Source organism: Dermacentor andersoni, chromosome 1 (genome assembly GCF_023375885.2).
Source record: "Dermacentor andersoni chromosome 1, qqDerAnde1_hic_scaffold, whole genome shotgun sequence".
NCBI classification, from domain to species: Eukaryota; Metazoa; Arthropoda; class Arachnida; order Ixodida; family Ixodidae; genus Dermacentor; species Dermacentor andersoni.
Window position 1 is genome coordinate 407,366,630 of NC_092814.1, and position 25,409 is coordinate 407,392,038.

Below are 25,409 nucleotides of genomic sequence, written 5' to 3' on the forward strand. Positions count from 1 at the left end.
TATTAGTTACACAAATTATGAGGAGTGCTTTCGTCATCGGGCTAGTACCGAAATGTCGCTGGGGGGTCTCAAATCGTGTCATGCATTTACCTCAATTTCTCGGTTACTAAAGCTCTGTTCGCGATTATATTGATGCCTTAGACGTTCTAGAACATTGCTCTACCATTTTAACTTGACTTTCTGGTAACCTTTAGTGTCCCTTTAAAAGCTGCTGACACCATCCACTTGTTCTTTGATGGAGGTCAGGAGATCTTCTAAGTGATGCCCTAAATGACAAGAGGCACTGGTTGAAATTTTGCATTGCCTTTTATATGCAATAAGACAAAGAGAAACTGATCTCTGCCCTTATCAGTTGCTTGAACTTGGCATACCCATCCTGTCAAAATTCAATTTGCAGAAATGCTGTAATAGGTAAGGCAAGCACTCCCAGATTGAGTACATCCGTGAATAGTTATAGAGTGCACGCACTGTGGCTTACTCAGCAGAAGCAAGATGCTTGTGTGTCCAGATAGCAATGGTAGGTGGTGTTAGATGCATTTTCTTCTAGCGGCAGCTTTCTCTCCCTGCTAGTCTGTGTGTTATTTTGCGGTTTCCACTGAGGAAGTTTCAAGCACAGGATTCTAACATTAGTAGCACACACGCATTCCTGTATGAAGTGTCTCAAAGTGGAGGGTAGTTAATAAAAAGGAAGATACTGTGGAGTACTTACAGAGAGCACACAACTTTGTAAAAGCCTAACATTAGCAGAAAGCTTGGGGTGATTTTCCTTTTAAAGATAGAAAATCGAGAATGAACCCTTTAACCCCCAAATTAATTCCAAAATAACATACTAAATTTCCATTTTTTTTTTAATGTAGCCATAATTTTTTTACATGCCATTCTCACTCTGAATATGTATTACTGTATTTACTCTATTCTAACGCGTCTTTGATTGTAACGTGCTGCCGTTTTCCGTGACCAAAAAATAAAAGAAATGAGAACCTCGATTGTAATGCGCACCCGTCTTCCATGACAAAAAAAAGAATGCAATACCACACACCTCGTGCTTTCATGTAGAAATACTATTTTCTCTCAGTTGGAAAAAGCAGATTTATTCCCAATACACTAAAGTTGCGATGAATAAAAACACAAATGGAAGCGGCATACCTTGCCGCCAAGATTTGCACTGTGCCAATACGAGTCGCGTGGGGCAATCGATATCACTCGTCGTCGCTATAAGACAACTACTTATCGCTATCAACAGACCAAAGCATTTCATTCCTGCACTCGAATTCGAAATCATTAGAAATCAAATCAAAGCATTAAAAATCCTGCACTTTTTAAAGACCTTGTTGACCATGGCAGACTGGATCGTGCACCGTGCATCTTTCACCCATCCAGCAATGTCCTGCAGCGGGGCACGCTTCATATTATTGGCGGGCGTGAATTCGTGGCAGCCACTGACAAGCCATTCGGTGTAGAACGCCTGAATTTTATCTTTCACTGGCTTGTTCAAACAAACATCGAGCGGCTGGAGCTGCGATGTCATGCCGCATGGTATCACAACAAGGTCGGTGTTGCATGCAGCCAGCTTGTCCTTGATGCGCTGGTTAAGGTGGCACCTGAATGCGTCGAGCACAAGCATCCCAGGCAGACCCAAGCTGCTGCCGGGTCTCTTCCACCAAACGTTGTCAATCCAATCAGCGACCAAGTCCGTGGTCATCCAACCTTCTTCATTTGCATGCACAATCACGCCACTCGGAAACACGATTCCTTTTGGGAGCGTTTTCTGTCTGAAGATCAGATACGGGGGCAGCTTGTGCCCATCTGCAGTGGACCAAAGCATTGTGGTTACTCTAGTTTTTTTCGTGGCCGGGAGACAAAACATGCACTTGCTTCGCCCCCTTCTTTTCTACGGTTGTAATGGTAGGCATGTCAAAGTAGAGTGGCGTCTGATCGGCATTTCCAGTCTGTCCGAAGTGGTAGCCGTTTCTATGACGCAACTACAAAACGTACCGCTGGAAACTTGGGGCAATTTTTGGCATATCCCTGTCTGCCTTCGAAGAGAAAAGCCTTTTCTTTTCATAAAATGTGATAGCCAGTAGCTGCTCACTTTGAAGTCACTCCGCATTAGCCCTTTCTCTAGGGCTAACTGCATTGCCCGTACCTTGAGCAGATCACAGGCTGCTGTGCCGCTCGCTGCTATTCCATGAGCAGCTCTTCTATTTCGGCGAAGTGGCCCTGCTTCGGTCCACTGAAACCCTTCCTTGTTGCTTTGCTGACAAAAATATTCTCCTTCTGTTTGTGCCACTCTCGCACGCACGTTTCGGGAACTCCGAACGCCCGTGATGCGGCCCGATTTCCGCCCCTCCACGCACATAACTTTCCTTTTAAATGCGGCATCATGGTGGGCTTGGTGTGACTTCGCATTCGGCGCTTCCATGCTAATTGAATAAATGCAGAAACTGGGAAGACGGGCGGTAGTTACACCAATGCCTCCTTTTATACGCGTAGTGCGCGCCGATGCATGTGCCGATGGATGCACTACTGGTGGCGGCCTTGAGCAGAACACACGGGAGAGGAGCCAGCCGCACGCCGTAGTTAGTTGTGTCGTTGATAGTGCTGCTCTGTCTTATTCACGTTTTCAGAGCAAAATAGGCAACACCCTTCGCATGTGTGGGGTGGCCAAAGCTTCAAGGAATGTCGAGGAGTAATTGTTGCAGGGTGCGGGGCTCAAATACCAGCGAAAACGTGCCGGCGATACGGTTCTATTCATTCCCCACAAAGCCTCATCAGCGGGAGCAATGGTAGCAAAAATTAATTGTCGCTTCCGTGGGAAATTTCTTGTTGTCATCCTTTCCTTTGTCTCGTCGGTGTTTTTTTCAACTCAATCATAGTTAGACGTGTAAGCGATGAAGTTTGTCTGCAGTGCAGCATGTGGTTTAAAGGCACTTCGCTAAAGTTCGGAATGCCCTTTGCCGCTTATATTGTTTTCCGCTTCTTTACTGCGTTGCGCTAGCTAGGCAGCATGACTGCATGAGCGCATTGTGTTGCATGTTAAAGCTATATACTGAAGTTTGCAAGAACTGAAATTGTTGCTTTTATGTGGCCCGGTAAGTCCTCGCACTGCATGTTTTTACATCTATTTTATGCGTGGCTTCGCAAATGTTTAACTGTTGCTAGTTGCTCCATGCATAACTCTTGTTGATTCTTTTGAGCTGCGAGGTTTTCACCCTGCCTCGTTTGTAAAGGGTATAAATCACGCTTTGTCCTATCGGAATGATACCAAGGAAGTGCTTCTTTAATAGCTTTGTTCTTTTCGTCCGAGGGCATCTTAGATATTGTGTTTTTTTGGGGGGAAATGTGTTTAGAAAATAGGTAGTTCAGGGCGAGAATTGCTAATAGTTGCTGCATATGGTATTTTTGTTCCATTTTTCGCTGAAAAGATTGCGTCGCGTTTGGGAAGTCATCACACCTCAATGCTGCCTGAGCAGACTTAACACGCTGAGTGATTCGTTTATTGCACAACATAGTCCCTTCTTGCATGTGAATTTTGTACTCAACTGAATTCTTTCTTATTATGCTTGCGCTGCCGAGGACTGAAACCTGCCTTGCCGCCTGCGCTCATCTACTTTGACTGGCACTGCTCTGCCTTTAAATATATCGTGTGGCACCTCTCTATCAATATAAAAAAAAATACTGAAAAGTTGTTCAGACTTCAGCTTTGCACATTTCCAAGCAGCTCCCTTGGGAAACTTAAAATTGCAAAAACTGCAGCGGAAACGGCAGTTCATAGACGTATGCAGCAGAATTGCTTGGGTGGTACAGCACTAACACGCGCTTTTATTAACCTGTGCATTTGGTGACTTCAATGACTAGGGTACGCGTTTCCATCAATAAATTTGCAATTACTCTTCTTGAGGCAACTTTGAGTGCACTTATTCAGCGATGCCACATGTTTTCATCGGCAGAAAAATAACAACGGCATATGCAGACATCTACTGTGTGGATTTGTTTGATATAAGTCTGCACTAACCACGGGTGCTTATTGTTGAGGTACAGAAGCAGCATTATGGCAAGGGTAGAATTTAAAAAATACGATCGAGAGATCGCATCACTCAACAAAATTTATCGCCTAGTTAACATGAGTTGCACTTCATGTAAATGGGGTTCATGGCGTTTGTCTGCGAGACGCGCCTAGCAAATATGTGGACCATGTTGTCCCAAACACCGGTAACATCGGCTTCATACCCGGTCCCACAGAGGTCAGCGTCTTCCCTACAGCTGTCACCGCAGAAGAAGCAGCCTGGCACCTGAACAAAGGAGAAATCGCAGCCGCAAACTTCAGCCATCCTTGCTGCAAAGGGTTGTCGTCTGCTACTGCTCCCGCGTGTACAGTTGGAAGCACCCGCAAGGTGGCTATCAGTGGCGCCTCTATAGGCGGTGCATGAGGCGTATAGTTGGGTACAACTTTAGAAATAAGGGGGCATTTGCTCCTCCGAGGCGGATGCATATGAGCATCCACCAATGTGCGTGCACTCTGGACTGACGTCATGAGCCGGATGGCCGGTGACTCCACCAACGAAGATGATGGCCGCCCGCGCTTCGAACTGGGCTAAGTTGCGTCAGCTGTGTGCATCAGCCCCTCATCAGAGTGATTTTCGGAACTGTTTGTGATGGTCTATCATGCCGGAAATATTACTGCGAGCTTACGATGCATCATTTGTGCCACGTGCATTTATTATGAGCCGTGATCAGGTGAAGAAATATTGCAGCAAGCGTCGCTGGCGCTGCGCTACGCTTCGCCTGAAAACAGGATCCCACGGCGACACACCACTACAAACACGCATACTGTGTGTTTGTTCCATGTTGTTTTATTTCGCCCCCAAGTGAAGTTACGACGAGGAAAGTTGGCCAAAGTCTGGTGCCTACAGTTAGCGGCGGGTGTGTTCGTGTACTGTGCTGCTGCGTTTTTTGTCGGACGGGGTGAAGTGATGGAGCAAAACGATTCTCAGGAGAAATGAGAAAAGCGTGCGTGCATGAAACAAACCTACAAGTGTCTCAACAGAAAATATTTGCAGTATTATAGATGCCTGCCGCGTCACTCGTTTTCCCATTGGAGCGGAGGTTCCCATGGCTCAGGGTAGTTGCCGAAAGGCGGCGCTCGCAGCCGACTCACTTCTGATGGCAAGAGTGTCTGCTTGAGGGAATTCATACGCAAGTCTTAGACCACTTTCGGATATATCGATTTCAGTTCGCGTTAATAGACGAGGTAACTGATATCAACAGCATGGCCATAACTCCGGGAGAGCATCATACTCGGCACTATGTCGCACGAAACTGAAAGTATTGGTGTTGTTATGCGTTCAATGAAAAAGCTTGGTAATCTGTATAAACTCCGTAATGAGCATCACATTCTTTTTTGTGTTTTTCGCTCGACCTTCTTTGCAGTTGCACGAAAGTTTAAGCTAATCAGTTGGATTCAACCCCTATATTTATAGCGCTGGCTATGTATAAGGCATGAGCTCATTTATACATAAGACGTGTAAATGATGCTTACGTTTTTACAGCAGCCTCAAACACTATGTTCACAGAGCCAAACGCTTGGTAGAGTCCTTGCACTGAAAAGCTTCTTCTTTTGGTTCTATTCATAAATGCACAAATGGATGAATGCGTGTTGTTGTGCACTACAAGACAACCTCGAGTGCTTCTCCGAGAGATGCTCCGCCTGGACGATGCACACACACACACACACACACGAGTTTACTGGCACTTCCACCAATAACAAATAAGCGTCTCGATGCAGTCAAAGGGGTTGACGAGTCACCTTTTCCGCCACGCACTTGAGTCCTTAAAGACGAGTTCAGTTCCCCGCACACAATGGGACTATAGTGTCCAAACTACACTGAAAAGGCACAGGCATCACAGTAATATATATTTCTGGTGCATTAACAGTTTATGTTAGGTGTGCACCCAACAGGTTTGCAAAGATCGCACAGAGCATAAGGCAAGGCAGTTACTTCTCAGATCCACTTGCTGGAGTTGCAGCAAACGCTCATCATTTCTACGTACAAGTCTTAGAGAATGTTCGAAAGTCTACGCCGTTGCTCTCGAGACATAAGGTTGGTGCACACAGACACAAAATTGTAAGTCAGCGTTGTGCTTGTCTCACTTTCCCGTCCCGTTCCTTGTGGTGTTTTTGCTTTCAGAATCATGTACCACATAGCCAACAGCAAACTCTCCTCAAGTTCACTTGAGACGAAGGAAATATCGCCAGGGATCTTCTAGCAAGTATGTGACGCCCCCTCGGGCATAATCTTGGTTCGCCCGCCAAGCTTGGTAGCCTGCTAAAGCTCGGCAGGCAACATTGGTCATGTGGCTCAAGGGCACCGTAGGGAATGTTGAGACAATCCTGGGAGTTGTGTATCTGAAAACGGGGAATGAGTCGAAAGAGGAGAATGCAAAACATTTCAAATGTATGGTCAAGGACATCAGGGAGTTAGCTATGAAACGGGAGATAATCATCCTAGGGGACATGAATGCACATTTGGAATACTTTGACGGGGCGACAGATGCAACAGGGCAGATGTTAGTAGATTTTTGTGAGGCTCATGATTTTGTGATAGTTAATACTGAAATTAAATGTGACGGGAAAATAACATGGGAAAGAAATAACACCCACTCGACAATCGACTACTGCCTAATGTCCCACAAGCTGTATGAACGGTTGGGATGTATGGAAATTGATGAGGAAGGTACAAAAAGCCTGGGGAGTGATCACAAACGAATCAAAATCAGTTTTGGAAGGACAGTACCACTGGTAGAAACTAAAGAAAGGGAAGGTATGAGCAAATTGAATGACAGGCAGCTACAAGAAGTGGCGAAAAACATTGAAAGCATGGTATCCAAGCAACCGCAAAGGGCATGGACATACGACGAGTTAATAGGTATTTTTAAACGAGAGCTAGAGAAGGGACAGATTAGGAAACTAGGAAGTAAGCAGGGAAAATATAAACCGAAAAGCTGGTGGGGCCGAGAAGTTAAGGAGGCCATAGAGCAACGCAAAGATGCGTGCAGAAAACACAGAGCAGCAAAGAAAAGGGGAGCCACACCAGAAGAGGTGGAGACAAAATGGGAGGATTACCTTGCAATGAAAAGAGAAGCATTGGCATTAATTCAAGCCAAGATAGCAAAAATTGGGGTACAGTGGATGGTACAGAGAAAAAGAAATGGGCATGGGCAGGACATGTAATGAGGAGGGAAGATAACCGATGGTCATTAAGGGTTACGGACTGGATCCCAAGGGAAGGGAAGCGTAGCAGGGGGCGGCAGAAAGTCAGGTGGGCGGATGAGATTAAGAAGTTTGCAGGGACGGCATGGCCGCAATTAGTACATGACCGGGGTTGTTGGAGAAGTATGGGAGAGGCCTTTGCCCTGCAGTGGGCGTAACCAGGCTGATGATGGTGGTGGTGATGATGATGATGATGATGATGATGGTGATGATGATGATGATGATGGATGTTAGAGATACGAAAAAAAGACAGAAATGCCTCTAAGAAATTTTGGGAACACATAAGGCAACAGTGTAAGAAGACAGAGGTGGTTCAGCACTCACTGACCACACCAGAAGGAACAAAGGTAGAGGGAGAGGAAGCTCAGGAATATATTAGGTTAACAATAGAGGCAGCATTTGCAGAGCCAGTGGGTAGCGAAATGGAGAACAATGACAACAGTAGGACAGAATTAGAGGAGGAGTACAGAAGGACGACAAGTAAGGAATGGGACAGAATTGAACACAAGGTCCCCGTGGGAACAGTGACAGGACCTGATGGCATACCTATGAAATTGATAAGCATATTAGGCCAGAAAAGTAAATTAAAATTACGACAACTTATTGAACAAATAGTAGTAGGGGGAGATGTTCCACAGGACTGGAAATCAAGCAGAATGATATTAGTTTACAAAGGTAAGGGAAGCAAGGACAACATTGAATCCTACAGGCCAATAACTATCGCATCAGTCATATACAGAGTAGCAATGCAGATGGTGAAATAGAGAATGGAGGAATGGGCAGAACGTGAAGAGATCTTGGGAGAACTGCAGAATGGATTTAGAAGGAACAGAAGGCTAGATGATAATTTATTTGTTATAACACAGTGCATAGGGATAGCGACAGCCAGGCAGAAACCGCTATGGATAGCTTTTTTAGACATTAGAGGAGCCTATGATAATGTAAACCAAGGAAAGTTATGGAGCCAGTTGAGGGAATATGGTCTAGATAGAAAGATGATTGAGTTCCTACAACAAGTTTATACAGATAATGAGGTAGAGATAACATGGGAGGGGGAAACTACAAAGCCAGCTAAAATAAGAAGAGGTCTCAGGCAGGGCTGTCCATTGTCGCCTCTGCTTTTTATGATTTACATGAGACAAATGGAAAAGAGACTAGAACAGAGCACAATAGGAACTGACATAAGCTATATGCTGGAAGGGCAGAAGGTAGCTCAAGTACTAGCCGGACTGATGTATGCAGATGATATTGTACTGCTTGCTGACACCTGAGTAGGGCTACAGGAACTAATGAGCATATGTGGAGAGGAGGGAGAAAAATTGGGACTGCAATTCAGTAGACGGAAGTCTGGGATAATAGTATACAATGAAGAAAGGGGGGAACCATTGGAAATACAAAGCACTAAGATTGATCATGTTGAAAAATACAAGTATTTGGGCATATGGCTAAACGAGGGCAAAAAGTACTTGGAAGAACAGGAAAAAATTATGATTGAAAAAGTGAAAAGGAACTCAGCTGTAATGAAACACAAGGCACTTTGGAACTATAATAGGTACGAGGTGGTTAGGGGCGTATGGAAAGGGGTTATGGTACCTGGCCTCACATTTGGAAATTCAGTATTGTGCATGAAATCGGAAGTTCAGGCATGCATGGAAACGAGACAGAGAAGTGTAGGCAGGTTGGCCTTAGGAGCACAAGGGAACACCCCTAATGAGGGAGTGCAGGGGGACATGGGATGGACGTCATTCGAAGGTAGAGAGGCAATAAGTAAACTAAAATTTGAACAGAGACTCCCAGCACTGGAGGAAAAAAGGTGGGCAGGAAAAGTGTAAAAATATCTGTACATGAAAAGTTTAAACACAGAGTGGACGCTCAGAACGAGGAAGCTGAGGAATAGATACCTACAGCCGAGGGAGGGGGTCCAACGTGGTTCTAGTGTGGGAAAGGAGGTGAAGGAGATGGAAAGAAAAATGTGGGAAGAAAGAATGCTCGGAAAGCCAGCGCTATCAATGTATAGGTCACAAAAACAGGAGATTAAGAGAGAGCTCTTATTTGATAACTCGCGGGGCAGCTCACTATTATTCGAAGCTAGGACGGGGGTTTTGAGAACGAAAACATACAGGGCTAAATTTGAAGACGTGGACCTTCGGTGCACAGCTTGCGGAGCCAAAATGGAGACCACTGAGCATATAGTGCGGAGATGCACAGACCTTCGCCCGACCCTGGCAGAGGGAACAGTGGCAGATATGGAAGGGGCATTAGGTTTTCCCGGGGAACAAGGGCAAATAGACGAGAAAAGAGTGGCAGTAACGAAGGGGAGGCTAGAGGATTGGTGGAGGAAGTCAAGGGATAGATAATACCATAAATCGGGGAGATAATGTTTCCTCTACTGTTTTGGGGGGGGGGGGGGGGGGGGAGGAGGAGGGGAGTGAAAACTAGGTTAAGGAAAAGAGGATTTAAAGAAAGGAAAAAAAAGAATAATAATTAAAATAGGAGGGGGAGCAAAAGGCTAGGTGGCGCCAGCCGCTGCCCGTTACAAAGGGTATAGCCGCCATCCATCCATCCATAAACACCGACGAGCACGGCTGCTCGCCGCTCAGTAATCAATTCAGCACCACCACGCTGCGGAGCGTCCGTCTATCGGAGGGTGCCAGAAGCCCTCCCTTGTTCACGACCCGGGGTGGATCGTGACACTGGCGACGAGAATGGGACGGGGGGACACTCCGTATACATCCCATTGGCCGTTTTCGAGCAGACGCTCTTTCGACGCTAGCGCCAAAGTCCCCTTCAGTTACGGCCCTAGCCAATGGGCGACGCAGAAGCAAAATGGCGGCGCACATGATTGTTTACGTTGTCATGGCAACAGGAACAGCAGCCGCACGGCACCTCCTCTTTTAAACGTTTTTCTTTCCTTTTTGTTTTTATTATGCCGACCCGCTCCACTCCCTATCCCCCTTTCCCCCATGCCGCGCACGCCGCTCACTTTTTTTTGTTTTTACCCGTAAGCGGCGCACTTTTTTTTTTATAGCGCGCTTGTTATGGCGCGTCACACGCCAGCTCGCAAGCAATGCGCGCGCTACGCAGCACATTGGCATTGCTTGCGAGCTGGCGCGTGGTGCGCCGTGGGCTATGCGTTGGCATGCACGCAGTCTTGCCCATACTTATATTATACCAGCATGTGCCGGGGCATAAAAAAAAATTACACTTCCAACACAACAGATGTTTAGTCTCGCTTTATTGACTTCGTTTCCGAAAAGAGATTTTTTGTACAACGTGGTGTGATACACACTCAAAAAATGAGCAAAAGTGAAAGGTGCATGTCATATACAAGAGTACTAAAGACAAAAGTTCAGATGGTGAAATAACAAAAAACGCTAGAAAACGCGAAGGCCGTTTCATGTACACACATAAAAAAAAAGATTTTTATATAACGTCCTCAAGACCGAAATGTAGACGAGCTCCTGATATATGCACTAAGATATTGCACAAAATTGGACGACGTGTATGACATAGTCATGACAACTATAAAAAGGGAAAACTCACTGGTAATGGCAAAAACAATGACACGCAAAATACATGAAAAATAGAATAAAATGCTAGCATTGTTTGATTGAGAGCCATACCAAAAGAAAGCTTACTTATAAATCTGCACGAAAGTATATGAAATGCGTGACATGTTCATTACTGCTGAACAAATTGAAAAAACATGGCAGAAAAAGAAACACACATTATCACATTATTTTGCACTTGGCCACAGCTTGAGTAACGGTGGCAAGGGGAACAGAAGGTAGTCGGCTTTTGCAGCAGCACATAGAAAACATTCGCAGAAAGAAAGGCTTATTCCTCAATCAAAGACCAGGTAAAATAAGCCAACAACACAACTTTTCTTTCGACCCAAATGCAATGCTTAGCAATAAAATTACGTCACTTAAGGCACTAAGTCGTACCTACTGGGCTCTCCTTTGTATAATAAACACGAACTGCAAAAATCTCCATGTAGGACACTTGCAATGCTCATGCTTTCCAGAAGAAAAAAAAAAGCGTATCATGCCTACACATGAAGATTGTTCGCGCGGTTTTCCCATCGGGGGTTACTGAGATAGTACACAAACAGTAACAGTAATTTTTCAGCTCTTAGTAGGTTTGTAGAAGGTGACACACAGAAAAAGTAGTGAGGGCGGTATGCAAAGCTGGGCAAGTTACTGAAGTTGCAGAATGAGACTTGGCACAGAAAAACACAAGTCACAGACCAGGTGACAATGAGCTATTTGTCAGCTTTCTCTACCGGGAAGAGGCAAGTGTAGCGCAATCAAGGCGCAACGACGCCCGGAGCCTCATGGAGCACAGAAATGGACGGGGCTGTGTTCGTGTACATGCGCCTTCTGACGTCTTCGGGTCTGAGCGCTCACCTGTTGTCTTTAGGCACCCGGAACAACCCTGCAGGGCTTGTTTTTGAGGTATTTGTGCACCAGTGCACAATGCACGAGCGGTACGAGTCGTGAAATGGGTGAAACATTGCGGAGCACAAGCACACAGCTACCGAGGACCACGAAACTGACGAAACTAGCCACGCCGGTCAACGCACAGCAGCGCACGCTTCACGATAACAGCAGATAACGAAACATGAAACGTCATGCAACGGGCTGAGCTGGCTTCGGGCCGGCGGGGCCGCACGGCGTGCGCGCGGAGACAGTCGAAGGTGAGGGAGTTGCGAGGGTAGTAACGAGGGAGAGCGATTGGAGAGGAGTTGGGGAAGGACTCGGCCACCTGGATCGGCGCGCGTGCGCGCGACGATCTACGAGGCCATGCAAGGGAAACGGAATTTTGCATTCGCCCATTACAGAGATGGCGCCAATTTCCCAACCAAGCATGGTTTTTGCTTGGTTGCCAGCTGTTGCGTCCATGGTATGCAAGTAAGCTATTTACATATCAATGCTACATTACAGAGTCACAGTACATACTCTGGCACAATATGTGTGCCAGAGATAAAACAAAATTTCCTGATCAATATGCATTGTTGTACATGGTTTGGGAAATTCAGAAACATTCAAACATTTGAAATTTTGTAAGTTTTGGCAACACTTGTGCATAAGCATATCAGTGGCTTTATTGTCTAATTGTCATTATATTGTCTAACTTCTATTTTCTGCTGTATTAGTAGGTGTTGTATCATGAGACATTAGAATGCTGCAAGTTGTGATGTAGCTGCATCATCCGGGAGTGCAGATGTTTGGGCTAGTTGGTTCGTTGCATCAATTGAAGTCATAGCGCTGGATTGACAGGGACATGAAAGAAAACAGGACGTGCGCGAAGACAGGATAGCGCACGTCCTGTCTTCTTTCATATTCCTGTCAATCCAGCGCTATGACTTCAATTGATGTAGCTGCATCATGCCTCCAGCACAGTCGGTGTTCAATTATTGCAGAGACAAGATGTCTTTGTTGCACTCAGTGGCAATTCTATCTGCACCCAGTCTGCCTTTAAACACCTTGTGAGTCACCTTGGAACTTGCAAAGGCCTTAAGGCTCATGTGAGGCCCTCACCACGAGAAGTGCTGTACAGCCCCTTGCCATAGCACGCCTAAGCATACAAGAGAGTCCTGAACCAGAAATGAGGTGAAAACAGAAAGCAGCTAACACAATATCGCTGCATTAACTTCACCTATCAGCAACAGTAACTTAGCTGCCAGTACTGCAGTTAAGCAATATTGGCAGCAGTTATGTCCTTCATTGGCAGTTTCCTATTGTTGTACAGATTTTCCGAATTTTTCAAGCTTACTTATTTGGGACGGCATGTTACGCAGCCCCTGAGTGTGAACCCGAGCAGCCGGTGGCAGGCGTACTTCCGGGACAACGAGGTCCTTCTGCAGATTGATAAGGATGTGCGGCGTCTCTGCCCGGACATGTGCTTCTTCCAGCGCCCCACTGAGCACCCGTGCACCCGGATTGCCGCCGACCCTCGGGTGCAGGGGCTACGGGAGCGTGTTCAGCGCAGCATGCTGCGGGCCGCCAATGTTACTCGCTCACGCCAGGGCATCACCAATGTGAGTCTCGTTCTTAGCCTCTTTGAGCTGTGAGATGACAGTAGCTGCTTTTCTTGGTAAACCGGGCTGTGGAATCAATGAGACATTCTTTTTTAATGCCTACTGTTTCCTAATGGCTACATTACTGCAAGCTGTGTTATGGAACAGAATTTGTATATGCTTGAGCTCTCTTTGACAGGTCTGGGCTATATGCAAACTTTGTGTACACCTTGCTGTTTATCAAACGGGTCTTTCGTGGTAGCACAGTAGCTGAGGCTTGTTACTGTGATCGGTTGATGATGAGATTGGTGATGCACTTGGCATTTGCACTGCCATTATTATGAGAGCCACCATGTTGACTTGAAAAGGCTGGACATAGCGGCAGCGCTAATATCTTCTCTGCATGGGAGCAAGGCTTAGTTGTTTGCACATGCTTTTTAGCCAAAATTGTTGCATGAAAGAATAGAGGAGGGAGTTTCTCATTCTTCTTTCCCCGTCTTCTAACACAGCAGTCTGTACAGAACTGCTTTCACTTTTCACTTTGAAAATAGTGCCCCAAAGTTAAAAAAAATAAGGGGGGGGGGGAAGTAGTCATGCTGAAACTATCATTTGATGAGGTAGAGGATGGGCTTTTCATTATGACAGGTGGTTTTTCTTTTTTGCTAGACTTTACATAATCTTTAGAAATTGCCTTTGGCAGACAGCATATTCCAATCTTTGAAATGGATTGTTCAAAGAGGCAAACATTACTTCTGCAGTAAATAGAAATGCATAAATGCCTAATTAACAAATCACTAATTAGTTTCAAGTAATTGCCTTACAGCACATATTGTGATTTGCTAATTGTAGACGGTGAGCTTGGAAGGCACATCCACTTGGAGGGTGAATTCTGAGCATGGCACTGGTATCGAGATATGCACCATCAAAAATGCACTGTTCTTCCACCTATTTTTAACAGTACGCCATTTTAAGCATTGAATTACAAAAATAACCGGACTGCCTGTGTATTTCGTTGCACACTTTGGGAATGAATATTCTGAAAATGGTGTCATCCTGAGAATTCACTATGAGCGAATATGCCTTGCGAGCTTACCGGCTACTATTCATAAACTGCAATCAATATGTGAAGTAACGTAATTATTTAAAATTGCAATGTTTTCTTCATTTTATGATTATTCATTTTAATTTCATTCCTGCGCAAGTAATGTTCTGTTCGGACTAGAATTATGGTATCTGCCACAGGTGATTTTTAAAAAGGCTGTTTAGCCAAAGAAAAAAAAAATCTGGCACAACCCGTCTCGCAATGAATGTTATCATTAATGTGATAAGCATTGAATCAATGTATCAATAAACCGTATTGGCACTGCTGAAATGTGTCATGTATGAGGCATGTATGCACCAGGGCTCCTCTCTAATGTTTCCCTCTGGACACTCTGTGTCATCTGGTGCTGCTGCAGTAGAGTGCTTGTGTTATATTCACACAAGATTGTCTGAATATTGCATGTTTGACTCCACTCAGCACTGGAGAAATTTAAGTGATCTTTTTTGTCATTGAAGAGTGCCACACAGGCAGTGTACCTGGTGTCTCAGGTTGAAGTCAAAGATGTTCATTGAAGGGTGGCACATGCCCAGTGACCCTAGTTGGTGTGAAGCAGGTTTATTAAACACATGCCTAGTTGCACATCATCATCATTTATGATCCCTTAAGGACCCCTTTCAAGGTATTACGTAAGGGTATTACACATACCCAGTGATCCAAAGTGACATTAAGCGGGCTCGTTGAAGTGTGGCACACACTGTATTTTTTCGCATGTAACCTGCCACTGCATATAACCTGCACCTCCATTTACAACATCCCGAAAAGAAAAAAAAATCCGCACGTATAACCTGCGACAATAACTGCCGACAACAAGGCTCAAATCTTAGCACAATCAGTTTTCGTTCACAGATGCACAACTCATCCATCAGTCCCCCCCCCCCCCCACCCTCTTCGGCGATGCTGATAAAGCTGAATTCTCACGACGGACATGAGCAGATAAATCAGTCGCGTGACATATGACGTGATTCAGATCGCTTCGCAGCTAGCATTCAGAGGATGACAGCGCGAACAGAGCCGCCCTTGCATGGACAACAGTGATGCGCAACTGAGCCTAAAATCCAAACGGTGATTTGGCCCTGCTGTTCGCGAAGCGCATCGTGTGGACCGAGGGAGCTCTGCAGGAATGGAGTTTGCTGGCACCGCGTGCACTGTTCGGCAACTACTAAACACAAAATAACAACTCGTAAAGAGGAGGAGACTGGGTGGCCATAAAGAAGCAAAGCAAAGAAGGGAGGGAGCTTTAACATGCATGGGTGAGGAAAGGGTGGGATTCCCTAGCAGATAACTCGTTTTTTGAATGGTGGAGAACCTTGCCTTGAAATGTGGCTTCACAGCAATGCTGTGCAAACTGCCATGAAGCAACACCTCATGTCCTCGTTTAGTCGTTCCTTCTGTGTCCATGTTCCTTAAGTTCTGCTGCTACAGTCCTCGAAAAAAAAAAAAAAAAAAAAACACCTCAAGGCGGAATTTGCGTACAACCTGCACCCCGACGTTACTGTTACATTTTTTGAATTCTTTGTGTGCATTTTACAGGCAAAAATACGGTATTCAGTTCACATGCCCAGGGACTCAAATTGGAGGGAAAGCGGTTCATTGAAGAGTGGTACATAACCAATGGCACATACACAGTAACACAAGTTGGCGTGAAACAGGTTAATTAATGACCGGCACAAACCCAGTGTCGTGTACCCATGACCCAAGTTACGGCCCATGGCCCAAACGAGAAGAAAGGGGGTTAACCGAGGGGCCCAGTTTTTATTAGTCGTATCATACGAAGCCAGCAAACACTGACACCAAGGACAACATAGGGGAAATTACTTGTGCTTAATAAATGAAATAAAGGAACGATAAATTAACGGAAATGAAAGTGGATGAACAAACAACTTACCGCAGGTGAGGAACAATCCCACAACCTTCGCATTTCGCACGCGATGCTCTACCAAATGAGCTACTGCGGCGCCGTTTCCCCGTCCACTTTCTTGGGTATTTATGTGTCCGTGTAGAACCCTGGGAGTGTGAGCCAGCGCCATCACTCACATACCTTGGCGGCGGACGTGGAACATCCTTTCTGCCGCAGGCGTCATGAGAACATGATCTTATTGGGTGAAGGCAACTGGTCAATAAACCAACACATGCTACCTGAAGGCATCAGTGTTGCTGGATTCGAGACCCTCGTTATGTAATAAACAAGAAGAAAGAGGGTTAACCGAGGGGCCCAAATTTTATTAGTCATATCATACGAAGCCAGCAAACACTGACACCAAGGACAACATAGGGGAAATTACTTGTGCTTAATAAATGAAACAAAGAAACGATAAAGTAACGAAAATGAAAGTGGATGAAAAAACTACTTGCCGCAGGTGGGGAACGATCCCACAACCTTCGCATTTCGCTTGCGAGGGTTGTGTTGCCATAACCTCGAATCTGGCAACATTGATGCCTCCAGGTAGTATGTGCGGGTTTATTGACCGGTTGCTTTCACCCAAAACGATCACATTCTCATGACACCTGCGGCAGAAAGGATCTGCCGTCAAGGTCTGCAAGTGGTGGTGCTGGCTAACACTCCCAGAGTTGTACAAGGAAACATAAATACCCAAGAAAGTGGACAGGGAAACGGTGCCGTGGTAGCTCAATTGGTAGAGCATCGCATGCGAAATGCGAAGGTTGTGGGATCGTTCCCCACCTGCGGTAAGTTGTTTGTTCATCCGCTTTCATTTCCATTAATTTATCGTTCCTTTATTTCATTTATTAAGCACAAGTAATTTCCCCTATGTTGTCCTCTATGTCAGTGTTTGCTGGCTTCTTACCCATGGCCCAATGGCACAAAGCTCTTGAGTGTGTGTGCTGGCACTGGTTGTATGCATGCATCACGTTTTATTACAAATACACAGGGTGGCTGCAAAAATGTCCAAGCGAAGTGGACATGCCGTCAACACTATGCTCAGTCAACTCAGTGGCAGAGGAAGGACAGCGCTCCGCCTTCTGCTGCTGGCGTGAGCATTGTGCGCACGCGCACTATAAGCACACAGGCATTCCTGCTGGTGTGCTGTGTGTATGCTCTGGTCCGAGTAATAAATGTCAAGCTAACATTATCCAACTGGGCGCTGATTAATGCCAATAGTTTCCTACTGTTCTTATCTCATGCGCCATGGGGGTGCAGTGCCTCTAGCGCCACTGGCAGTGCTCATCACGTGAGTGTTGCGAGACCCCTGATAGCTGTCGGGACACTGTTCTTTCTGCCCAGCAGCAGTTGCTGTGCGTGCTGCGTCGCACCAAAATGTTGCACCCGTGTATCGTTAGAACACCGTCCGAGAATTTCAAGCGCAACGCTAAAGCTTGCCCCAGTGCTTCGCTCTTGGAGCAAAACTGCCAAATTTCTTAGTTGGCCAAGGACTGCCTGTTGTAGCCACCACACTTTTAAAGCACTCCAAATGGAAATTGTCTTGGTTGTTGATGCCTTTTGCAAACTTCTGCAGATATCAGCTTGTGTGCGGTCACGACCTGCACACGAGCCACTGGAGCAGCTGGGTGAAGGACAAGAGGCCCACTGGGAAGTAGTTGAACGAATTCTATTCCTCTATGCAAAGCTGAACCCAGGCCTCGGATATGTTCAAGTGAGTGTTGTCTTCTGCTCTGGCCGTAGTCTGATCTTTAGGCTAGGCCAAGGGCTTGGATCTGAAGTTTGGGCTGCAGAGGCTGCACGTTGGCATTTTGACACATCACCACATATTGCAACACCTCACAAGTGGTTCGAACTGACTGGAGGAAGTTGTCTTACTGCAGCATTTCTTATGCAGTAAAACCTCATTAATTCAGATTTCATGGGACCAAAAAAAATGTCCGAATTAACTGAATGTTGAATTATTGAGGGTACCTAGAGAACAATAAGCAGATGCTTAATACATGAACAGGAATTAGTTTACCAAATGAATCAGCAAATCCTTTTTCTACTTTGCACAAAAGCAGTTCAGAAGCTGTAATTCTTATCATCTTCATCACTGATTAGTGGCTGCAATGATCAAGTCCTAGTGGTTTCTTTCGCATTGTGGCCATGATGCAAAACCCGCGTCTTCATCCGAGACGTGCTTTGCGCTACCATGCGCACAACCCCAATTATCTTTTTGCCAGTGAGCTGGTTGGCAGTGGATCATACATCTATAGTGATGTAGCCGGCAGGTTTGATGCCAGCGAGTGGGCTGCGGTATTGCGTACACATTGCACAGAGTCAAACCAAAACTATTGCTCACCACAACCGCTGTGAACGAAACCACTGTCGCTATCAATGCAATTGTGGATGGATGGCGACCACGCAATTATGGAGCCATGCAGCCAATGCACATTGAGCCGAAACAAAACTGTTTGCCGCATCGGCTGCAGATGAAGCGTGGTCACTATTGATGCCGTGATTGCAGATGGTGACTACACAGTTCTGAAGACACATGCCCTATGCGGTGCCATGTACAGCGGCAAACACAAGAATAAGGGCGTTAACGACAATAAACACAAAGTATTCTGATGTTTCTGTTGTTTTCCGCTGATGAGTGGCAATGGGTACTTCACCACTTTGTTTCAGTTAGATGCTAGCGCCGCTTTTGCTCATTTACGTTGTGCATTTGCCAAGCTTCTTGCTCGCTGCACTCCGAGGTTTGTCCGAATGAACCCGTGTGTGGCAGAATGAGTCCAAATTAAGGAGAGTTTGATGTCAATAAATATTGCATCTGCCTGCCGTGACCAAAGGATGAGTTCGAATTATCCGATTTACTGAATTAATGCTGGTCGAATTACCGAGGTTTTACTGTAGTGCATATCCAATGAAAACTCAAATAAAGCTTTAACCTACCGTATTTATTCGATTCTAACGTGCCCTCGATTGTAACCCGCACCTGTATTGCGTGACCAAAAGCAAAAGTCCCTTTCAGTGTCATGCACCTCATGCTTTCATAAAGAGATACCATTTTCTCTCATTTGGAAAAACAAATACCGTATTTATTCGAATCTAAGTCAATATCTTTTTTCAAATAATCATATTCCAAACTCTAAGGTCGGCTTAGATTCGAGGATTTAAAAAAACGCGCCAGTTTTTCATTAAAACTGCTAAATATGGTGCATAGCTAGCGCCATCTAGAAAAGTCAGTATCGCAGCCGCTACTAGCCGTGCCAGTAGGCATCCGTACACAAGCGAGGTCGCCATTTTGACTTGTGTCATGTCGGCCGTATCGGTGTGCCGCGTGGTGTTATCGCGATGGCACCAAGCAGGAGATGCCACCACAGCGCCGCTTTCAAGCGAAAAGTTGCGATAGCCACAGAGGCATCGTCGAACCTTCAAGCCAGGCGGGACTTTGGCGTCGACGAGAAAAACATCCTTCGTTGGAGGGGACAACACAGCAGCTTCTTGCGTGCGCCGCAATGAGGATGGCATTTAGCGGACCAAAGAAAGGCCATCACCACGAAGTGGAGACAGTTTTGGCCGACTTTGTTCAAAATGCAGAGAGCAGCTGCTCTTCCAGTGACAACAGAAGTGCTCCAAGCGATAGCTAGGGAACTTTCGAGGGAGCGAGGCCTAATGCCAAAGGATTTCAAAGCCAGCCGGGGCTGGCTTCAGAAATTCATGAAGCGCTTCGGCTTCAGCCTCCGACGTCGCACTTCAATCACCCAGAAGCTGCCAAGTGATTTCGAAGAAAAGCTGATAGCTTTTCAGCGTTACGTGCTGCGAAAGAGAGAAGCCACAGGCTACAACCTTGGGCAATCGGCGAAGCTGACCAGATGGCTGTGTATTTTGATATGCCAGTGGCGTACACCGTGCATGAAAAGGGTGCCAAGAAGGTGAAGGTGCTCTCTGTGAGCTACGAGAAGCAGCACGCAACTGTGATGCTGTGCTCCACAACTGATGGACATAAACAGATACCGCTGCGCTGCAAAAAAGGCAGCGCAACGGTATCTGCATTGGGTCCTGCGTGGCTCCAATTCTGTGTGATATTTTTTGAGCAAAGGTAGATAAACTTTTAGATAGGTCTATTTTGGGGGGGTTCGTTTTAAAGGTTTTAGGTACGTAGATGACTTTTTAGTGCTTTTAAAAAAGCAGACGGCCTTCACCTACCTCTCTACAGTAGGTGAAGTTTTAAACGCATTTGACAAGCATGCACTTGGGCTAAATTTTACCCACGAATTACCTGACGCAGATGCCTTACAGTTTTTAGACCTGAGACTAACCTTTCATGAAAAGCACGTTTGCTGGGGCTACTTCCCTCGCGCCAAAAAGGACTTGTTGCCATATGATTCAGCGCATTCCAGAACTGTAAAAAGAGCTATAGCATTGCACTGTTTGGAATCGTCTCTTCAGAAGTCGTGCCCGCACCTGATGCAGAAAAGTTTTGAGAATCAGGCCAGCCGACTTTTGGCAGCGGGGTTCCCCCATTCGGTCTTGATTGCAGTGTCTGAGACCCTCCTTCAGAAGCTGAAACTGGGAACACGAGGAAAAGATGACCCTCGGAAGACCGACAAGCCTTTGGTTGTGCCGTACCTGCACAAGACTTCCCACAGTCTCAAGAAGGTAGCCAACAGGCATGGGGTTTCCGTTGTTTTTTCGGCACCCAACAAGCTGGCACAGTTATGCCCAAGCATCTGCAACACTAAAAAAAGAGGTTGTCAGCTAAAACATGAGAAGCCGTTCATCAAGTGTTCCACAGAGTGGTCTACGCCATTCCCTTGAAGTGTGGAAAGGCTTATGTCGGCCAAACCGGCCGCTGCATTAATGAACGCTTGGGGGAACATGCCCGAAATTTAAGCAACTTAAAGGACAAGTACGCACATTTGGTCGTGCACGTAATTGAATGCACAGGATGCGAGGCTCGTTTGGGAGAGACGAAGATTCTCGGCAAGAGTGCCGACGCGACGGCGCGCGTCTCTTTGGAAGCGTTCCACATACACAAATATGGCAGCGAGTGCGTAAGCACCCCTTCTGTATCCCTTTTTGCTGCAGAGCTTCATTTTTTTGGAAGCGACTGCTTACGGATTTCAATGTATGTTTAGTATCCCTCGCCTTTTGATAGTGTTTTTCTAGTTTTTTTCGTTTTCTTGTTTTTTCTGCACCTGATTCCGTTGACTGCTGGCACGTTCGTTCATCAATGCGCATTGTCATTTTTTCCCCGATTGTATCACCCCCTTCCCCCTTCACTTCTGCCTTTCCCCTTATATAAGGTATCCGTCTTCCGTCAATAAAATTTAGTTGACAGTCGGCGCTTGTGTTCTGTCCTTCATACTTGTGGTTGCATGTGATTGCGCTGTAACAATTTTTATGTCAAGTAGTTTTATCGGCTGTATAAATGTTTAACCATTTACTTAATAACTAAATTAAAAAGGATGCTGTCACGCATGCAGAAGCAAATATGAACACGTCTCACTCAATGACCGCGGAAACTTTATCAAAACGCTGGAGTGAAGTGCAGTAGCAGAAGTGAGTGAATTGACCTTTGTGTTGCCTCTCGCTTCAACGCCAACTAAGCAACGAGAACACAGCGCAGTGCACCTAGATACGTAGACTTTGTGTCTCCATCGCAGATCGCTTTTAAGATAAAGGTCGCATGCCTGCACCGTACGCAGCAGCCGCCGGAGTAGGACGCCTCCCCTGTTTGCGCCAGTCCCGCACGCAAGTTTCGGGGACTCCACACGCCCGTGATTCGGCCCAATTTCCATCCGTCTCCACACACGTGATATCTTTCCTTTTAATTGCGGCATCGTGATGAACTCGGCGTGTCTTCACAGTTGGCACTTCCATGCTGATAGAGCAAACGCAGTAAACGGGAAGATGGACGGTGGACTAACTTAAGCCATGGCCTACGGTAGCTAGGCTCGAAGAGCATACAAGTTGGCCATTTTGAAATGCTGATGGCGATATGGCAACGCTATTTAGGGTCGTACTTGATTCTAACGCGCACATAATTTTTGGACCCATCATAACAGCAAAAAAGTGCGTGTTAGATTCGAGTAAATATGTTAACTAATGCAAGCAATCTGTATGCCACCAACTCTAATTACATACCGTATTTACACAATTGTAAGTCGACCACTTTTCTTAAATTTGAAAATCTGAAGTGGGGGGATCGACTTACAATCGAAACCAAAACATGGCACCGCCAAAAAAATGAGACCAACGGGAGCTACAACGTAGTTACACTTTAAGTTTACTCTATAGCCCTACCCGTAGCTTTTCGCTATCCCGCGTGTTTGTTTGCTTTCCGGAAGGGTTTTTCAACATTTTTTAGTTTTACAGCGCACACAACACTCACGGGGGGGAGATATCGATAGTTGATGGAAGCGCCGCTGTTCCATTTGCAGCGGCACCCTCAGATCGACGGTGCTTGCGGGGAGTATCGGTATCACTCCAAATGCCTAGCGATTGATGGGTGGATGTGGGTGGAAGTGCTTGTGTTGCTGCTGGGTGGATGTGTCGGATGCTCCTATGTCGAGGCTTCAGCGACGTCGTTCGTAGCTAAGTACTCTTTTCTTTTAATTAGCTAGTGTTTTCAAAGTGTTCTCTTTTGCATGGAGTAGGGGCGCAAATTTTGAATTCTTGCTAAGAGTAGTAACCGTACCGGCTTTGCCTGGGTCTGACGGTTCCCTCATTAGACATAGGTGTTAGGCGGGACCTATTTGGTAGGCTTATTTAATTCTCTCAGATAGTTCTTCGAAGTGATTCTTACATGGGGTAGGGAGTGCTAAATTTTTATATTTATTTACAATAGCGATGGAGGTCGGCTTTGCTCGAGTGATCTGGCAGACTTGCTTGTTGAGCCTAGATACGTAGGCCTAGCAATGAAACCGAAGAAAGGGAAGGCCGCGGGGGATGGGGAGCAAGTGCAGTGCGACGAGTGCCTGCGCTGGTGCTTGCTCAACGAGACCAGTTTCCAGAGTTTAGCAGATGCGGAGGGGTCTAGCTTTACGTGCAGGTTGTGTGAGGGTGTCCGGGAAGCAGTCCAAAAACTGGAAGGAACTTGGGCAGCCAAGTTCGAAGAGCTTAAAGCAGACCTGAGGGAGGAGCGGGAGAAGCGGGTAGCACTGCAGGCGAAAGTCGACGATTTGGTCAAGGTGGAAGCGCTACAGGCCGCGCAGTTAGTAAGGACCGTGGCCGAGCTTGGAGAAGAGAAGTAAAGGAGCGCAGAACTGGAAAGGCGGCTCGATGCACTTGAGACGCGGGCAGCGGAGAATTATGGGTTGGGACATCAAGCCGGTGGCAAAAGCCCAGAAAGTAAGGTAGACCCTACAGGCAAAGTGGGAGGCAGGGAGGCAGAGCAAGCGGTCGTCGGCTCGCCGCCGGGGAATCGGCTTAGTTATAGTGAAGCAGTGCAACACGCCCCAAGTGAGGCGACGCTGCAGCCACAGGGGCACCAGCGGGCGCGAAAAGAGGAGGGGAACAAGCTAACCCCAAAGAATGAGGTCACAATAATACGAGGCAGCATGATCTGGAAGTTAGGACGGAGGAAGGGAATACCCTAGTACACATCGGTGGTGACTCAAATATGAGGAGGTGCAAAAGAGCTATAATGGAGCGTGCAAAGGGTGATAAGCGGGTAGTAGTCGAGACGTTCCCAGGCAGGACAATGGACGCAGTACTGAGAGAAACAAAAAGCGAGCTTTCTGAGAATGTTGCAGAGCGCAATTTGGTAGTGGTAGCGGCGGGGCTAAATGATGTCTTGAATGGTGAAGCTGCAAAAGTAGTGGAAAGATTAGCGGAGGGAGTTGACGATTTAAGGGCGATAGCACAGCAAGTCCAGATCGTGGTATGCACAGTGCCGGAGGTGCAAGGACGGAACGGAGAAATTGCCAAGGACGTTGTGGCTGTTAATCGTGAGATAAGAAAGCTAAGCCAGGAGAAAGGCTTTGAAGTGGCACACATAAACAGAGAAGTGCATAGAGCAGGCTTTTTCGGAGGCGTTACACGAAATGGCATCCACTTTAATGGAAGGCTAGGAGCAGAGATCGGCTGGCGCCTGGCAGGTCAGGCAGTAGATTTTTTGGGGGGTCCACTGCGGCTCAGGACGTAGGGGTAGGTAGAAACAATGTAGAAAGTACAAAAATAGAGGCTGACGCCAATAACATGGCCACTAGGAGGTCCAGGAAGAAAACTACAAAAAAGAAATTTAACACCAGGATCAGGTACGTAAACATGCAAGGCGGTAGAAAGAGAGCGAACTGGTTAGAAATAGAACAGCAGTTAAAGGACGAAGACGTAGGCGTATACGCGCTATGCGAAACACATCTCAGGGATCTAGAAGACCCACCGTTTATTGAAGCCTACGTCTGGGAAGGGAGCAATAGAACAACAACGGAGAGGAAGGGAGGAGGTGTAGGTATGCTGATACATCAAGGGACAAATCGGCAAAGAATAAAGTCAACTTGCAAAGAACATGTCTTGGGATCAGGTACAGTTGCCGGTAAAAAGACATGGCGAGGAGTAGTTTATTTTGGGACAGGTGACAAATACAGGCAAGAGAACAAGGATCTAGTGAAGTGTCTCAATGACGACATAAAGCAGTTTGGAGAAGGTGCCGATATTTGTCTGCTGGGTGATATGAATGGCTACATCGAGGATCTGGATGGATACACAGATTGTAATGGGAAATTGATGTTAGACTTCTGTGAGCGACACAACCTAGTTATAGTAAATAGAGAAACAAAGTGTAAGGGACAAATCACATGGGAATACCGTAACAGGCAAACGACCATTGACTACTGCTTAATGTCGCAGGGGATGTATAGCAAGCTCGCAATAATGGAAATAGACGAAGAGGGGAAGTACAGCCTCGGAAGTGATCATAAGTGTATTAGTCTACAGTTGGGAGTCCTGCTCAAAAGAGAAATGCAAGTAAGTCTAAAAGAGTACGCAAAATTAAATGACGAACAAATAGCGCAAATAGCGGCCGGCATAGAGGAAGCAATAGAGAAACATCCAATGGAAAGGTGGGATTATAATCAGTTAGAACTACTCATTGGTATAAAAATAAAAGAAGTAAAAGGAGTAC

At 46.2% G+C, this 25,409-nt stretch overlaps 1 protein-coding gene across 8 annotated transcripts in view; it reads left to right on the plus strand.

The window, feature by feature from the left end:
* LOC126518636 (TBC1 domain family member 13) overlaps window positions 1–25,409 on the plus strand; it is a 130,265-nt gene that overhangs the window by 34,125 nt on the left and 70,731 nt on the right. For 4 of the 8 annotated variants that reach the window (XM_055064879.1, XM_055064881.1, XM_055064880.2 and 1 more), the window contains 3 exons: window positions 13,074–13,313; window positions 17,283–17,384; window positions 17,868–18,005. In XM_055064879.1, the coding sequence (XP_054920854.1) occupies window positions 13,074–13,313; window positions 17,283–17,384; window positions 17,868–18,005 (480 nt within the window). The remainder of the gene's footprint in view (window positions 1–13,073; window positions 13,314–17,282; window positions 17,385–17,867; window positions 18,006–25,409) is intronic. The other 4 variants (XM_055064882.1, XM_055064883.1, XM_050168419.3 and 1 more) reach the window with 2 other exon arrangements.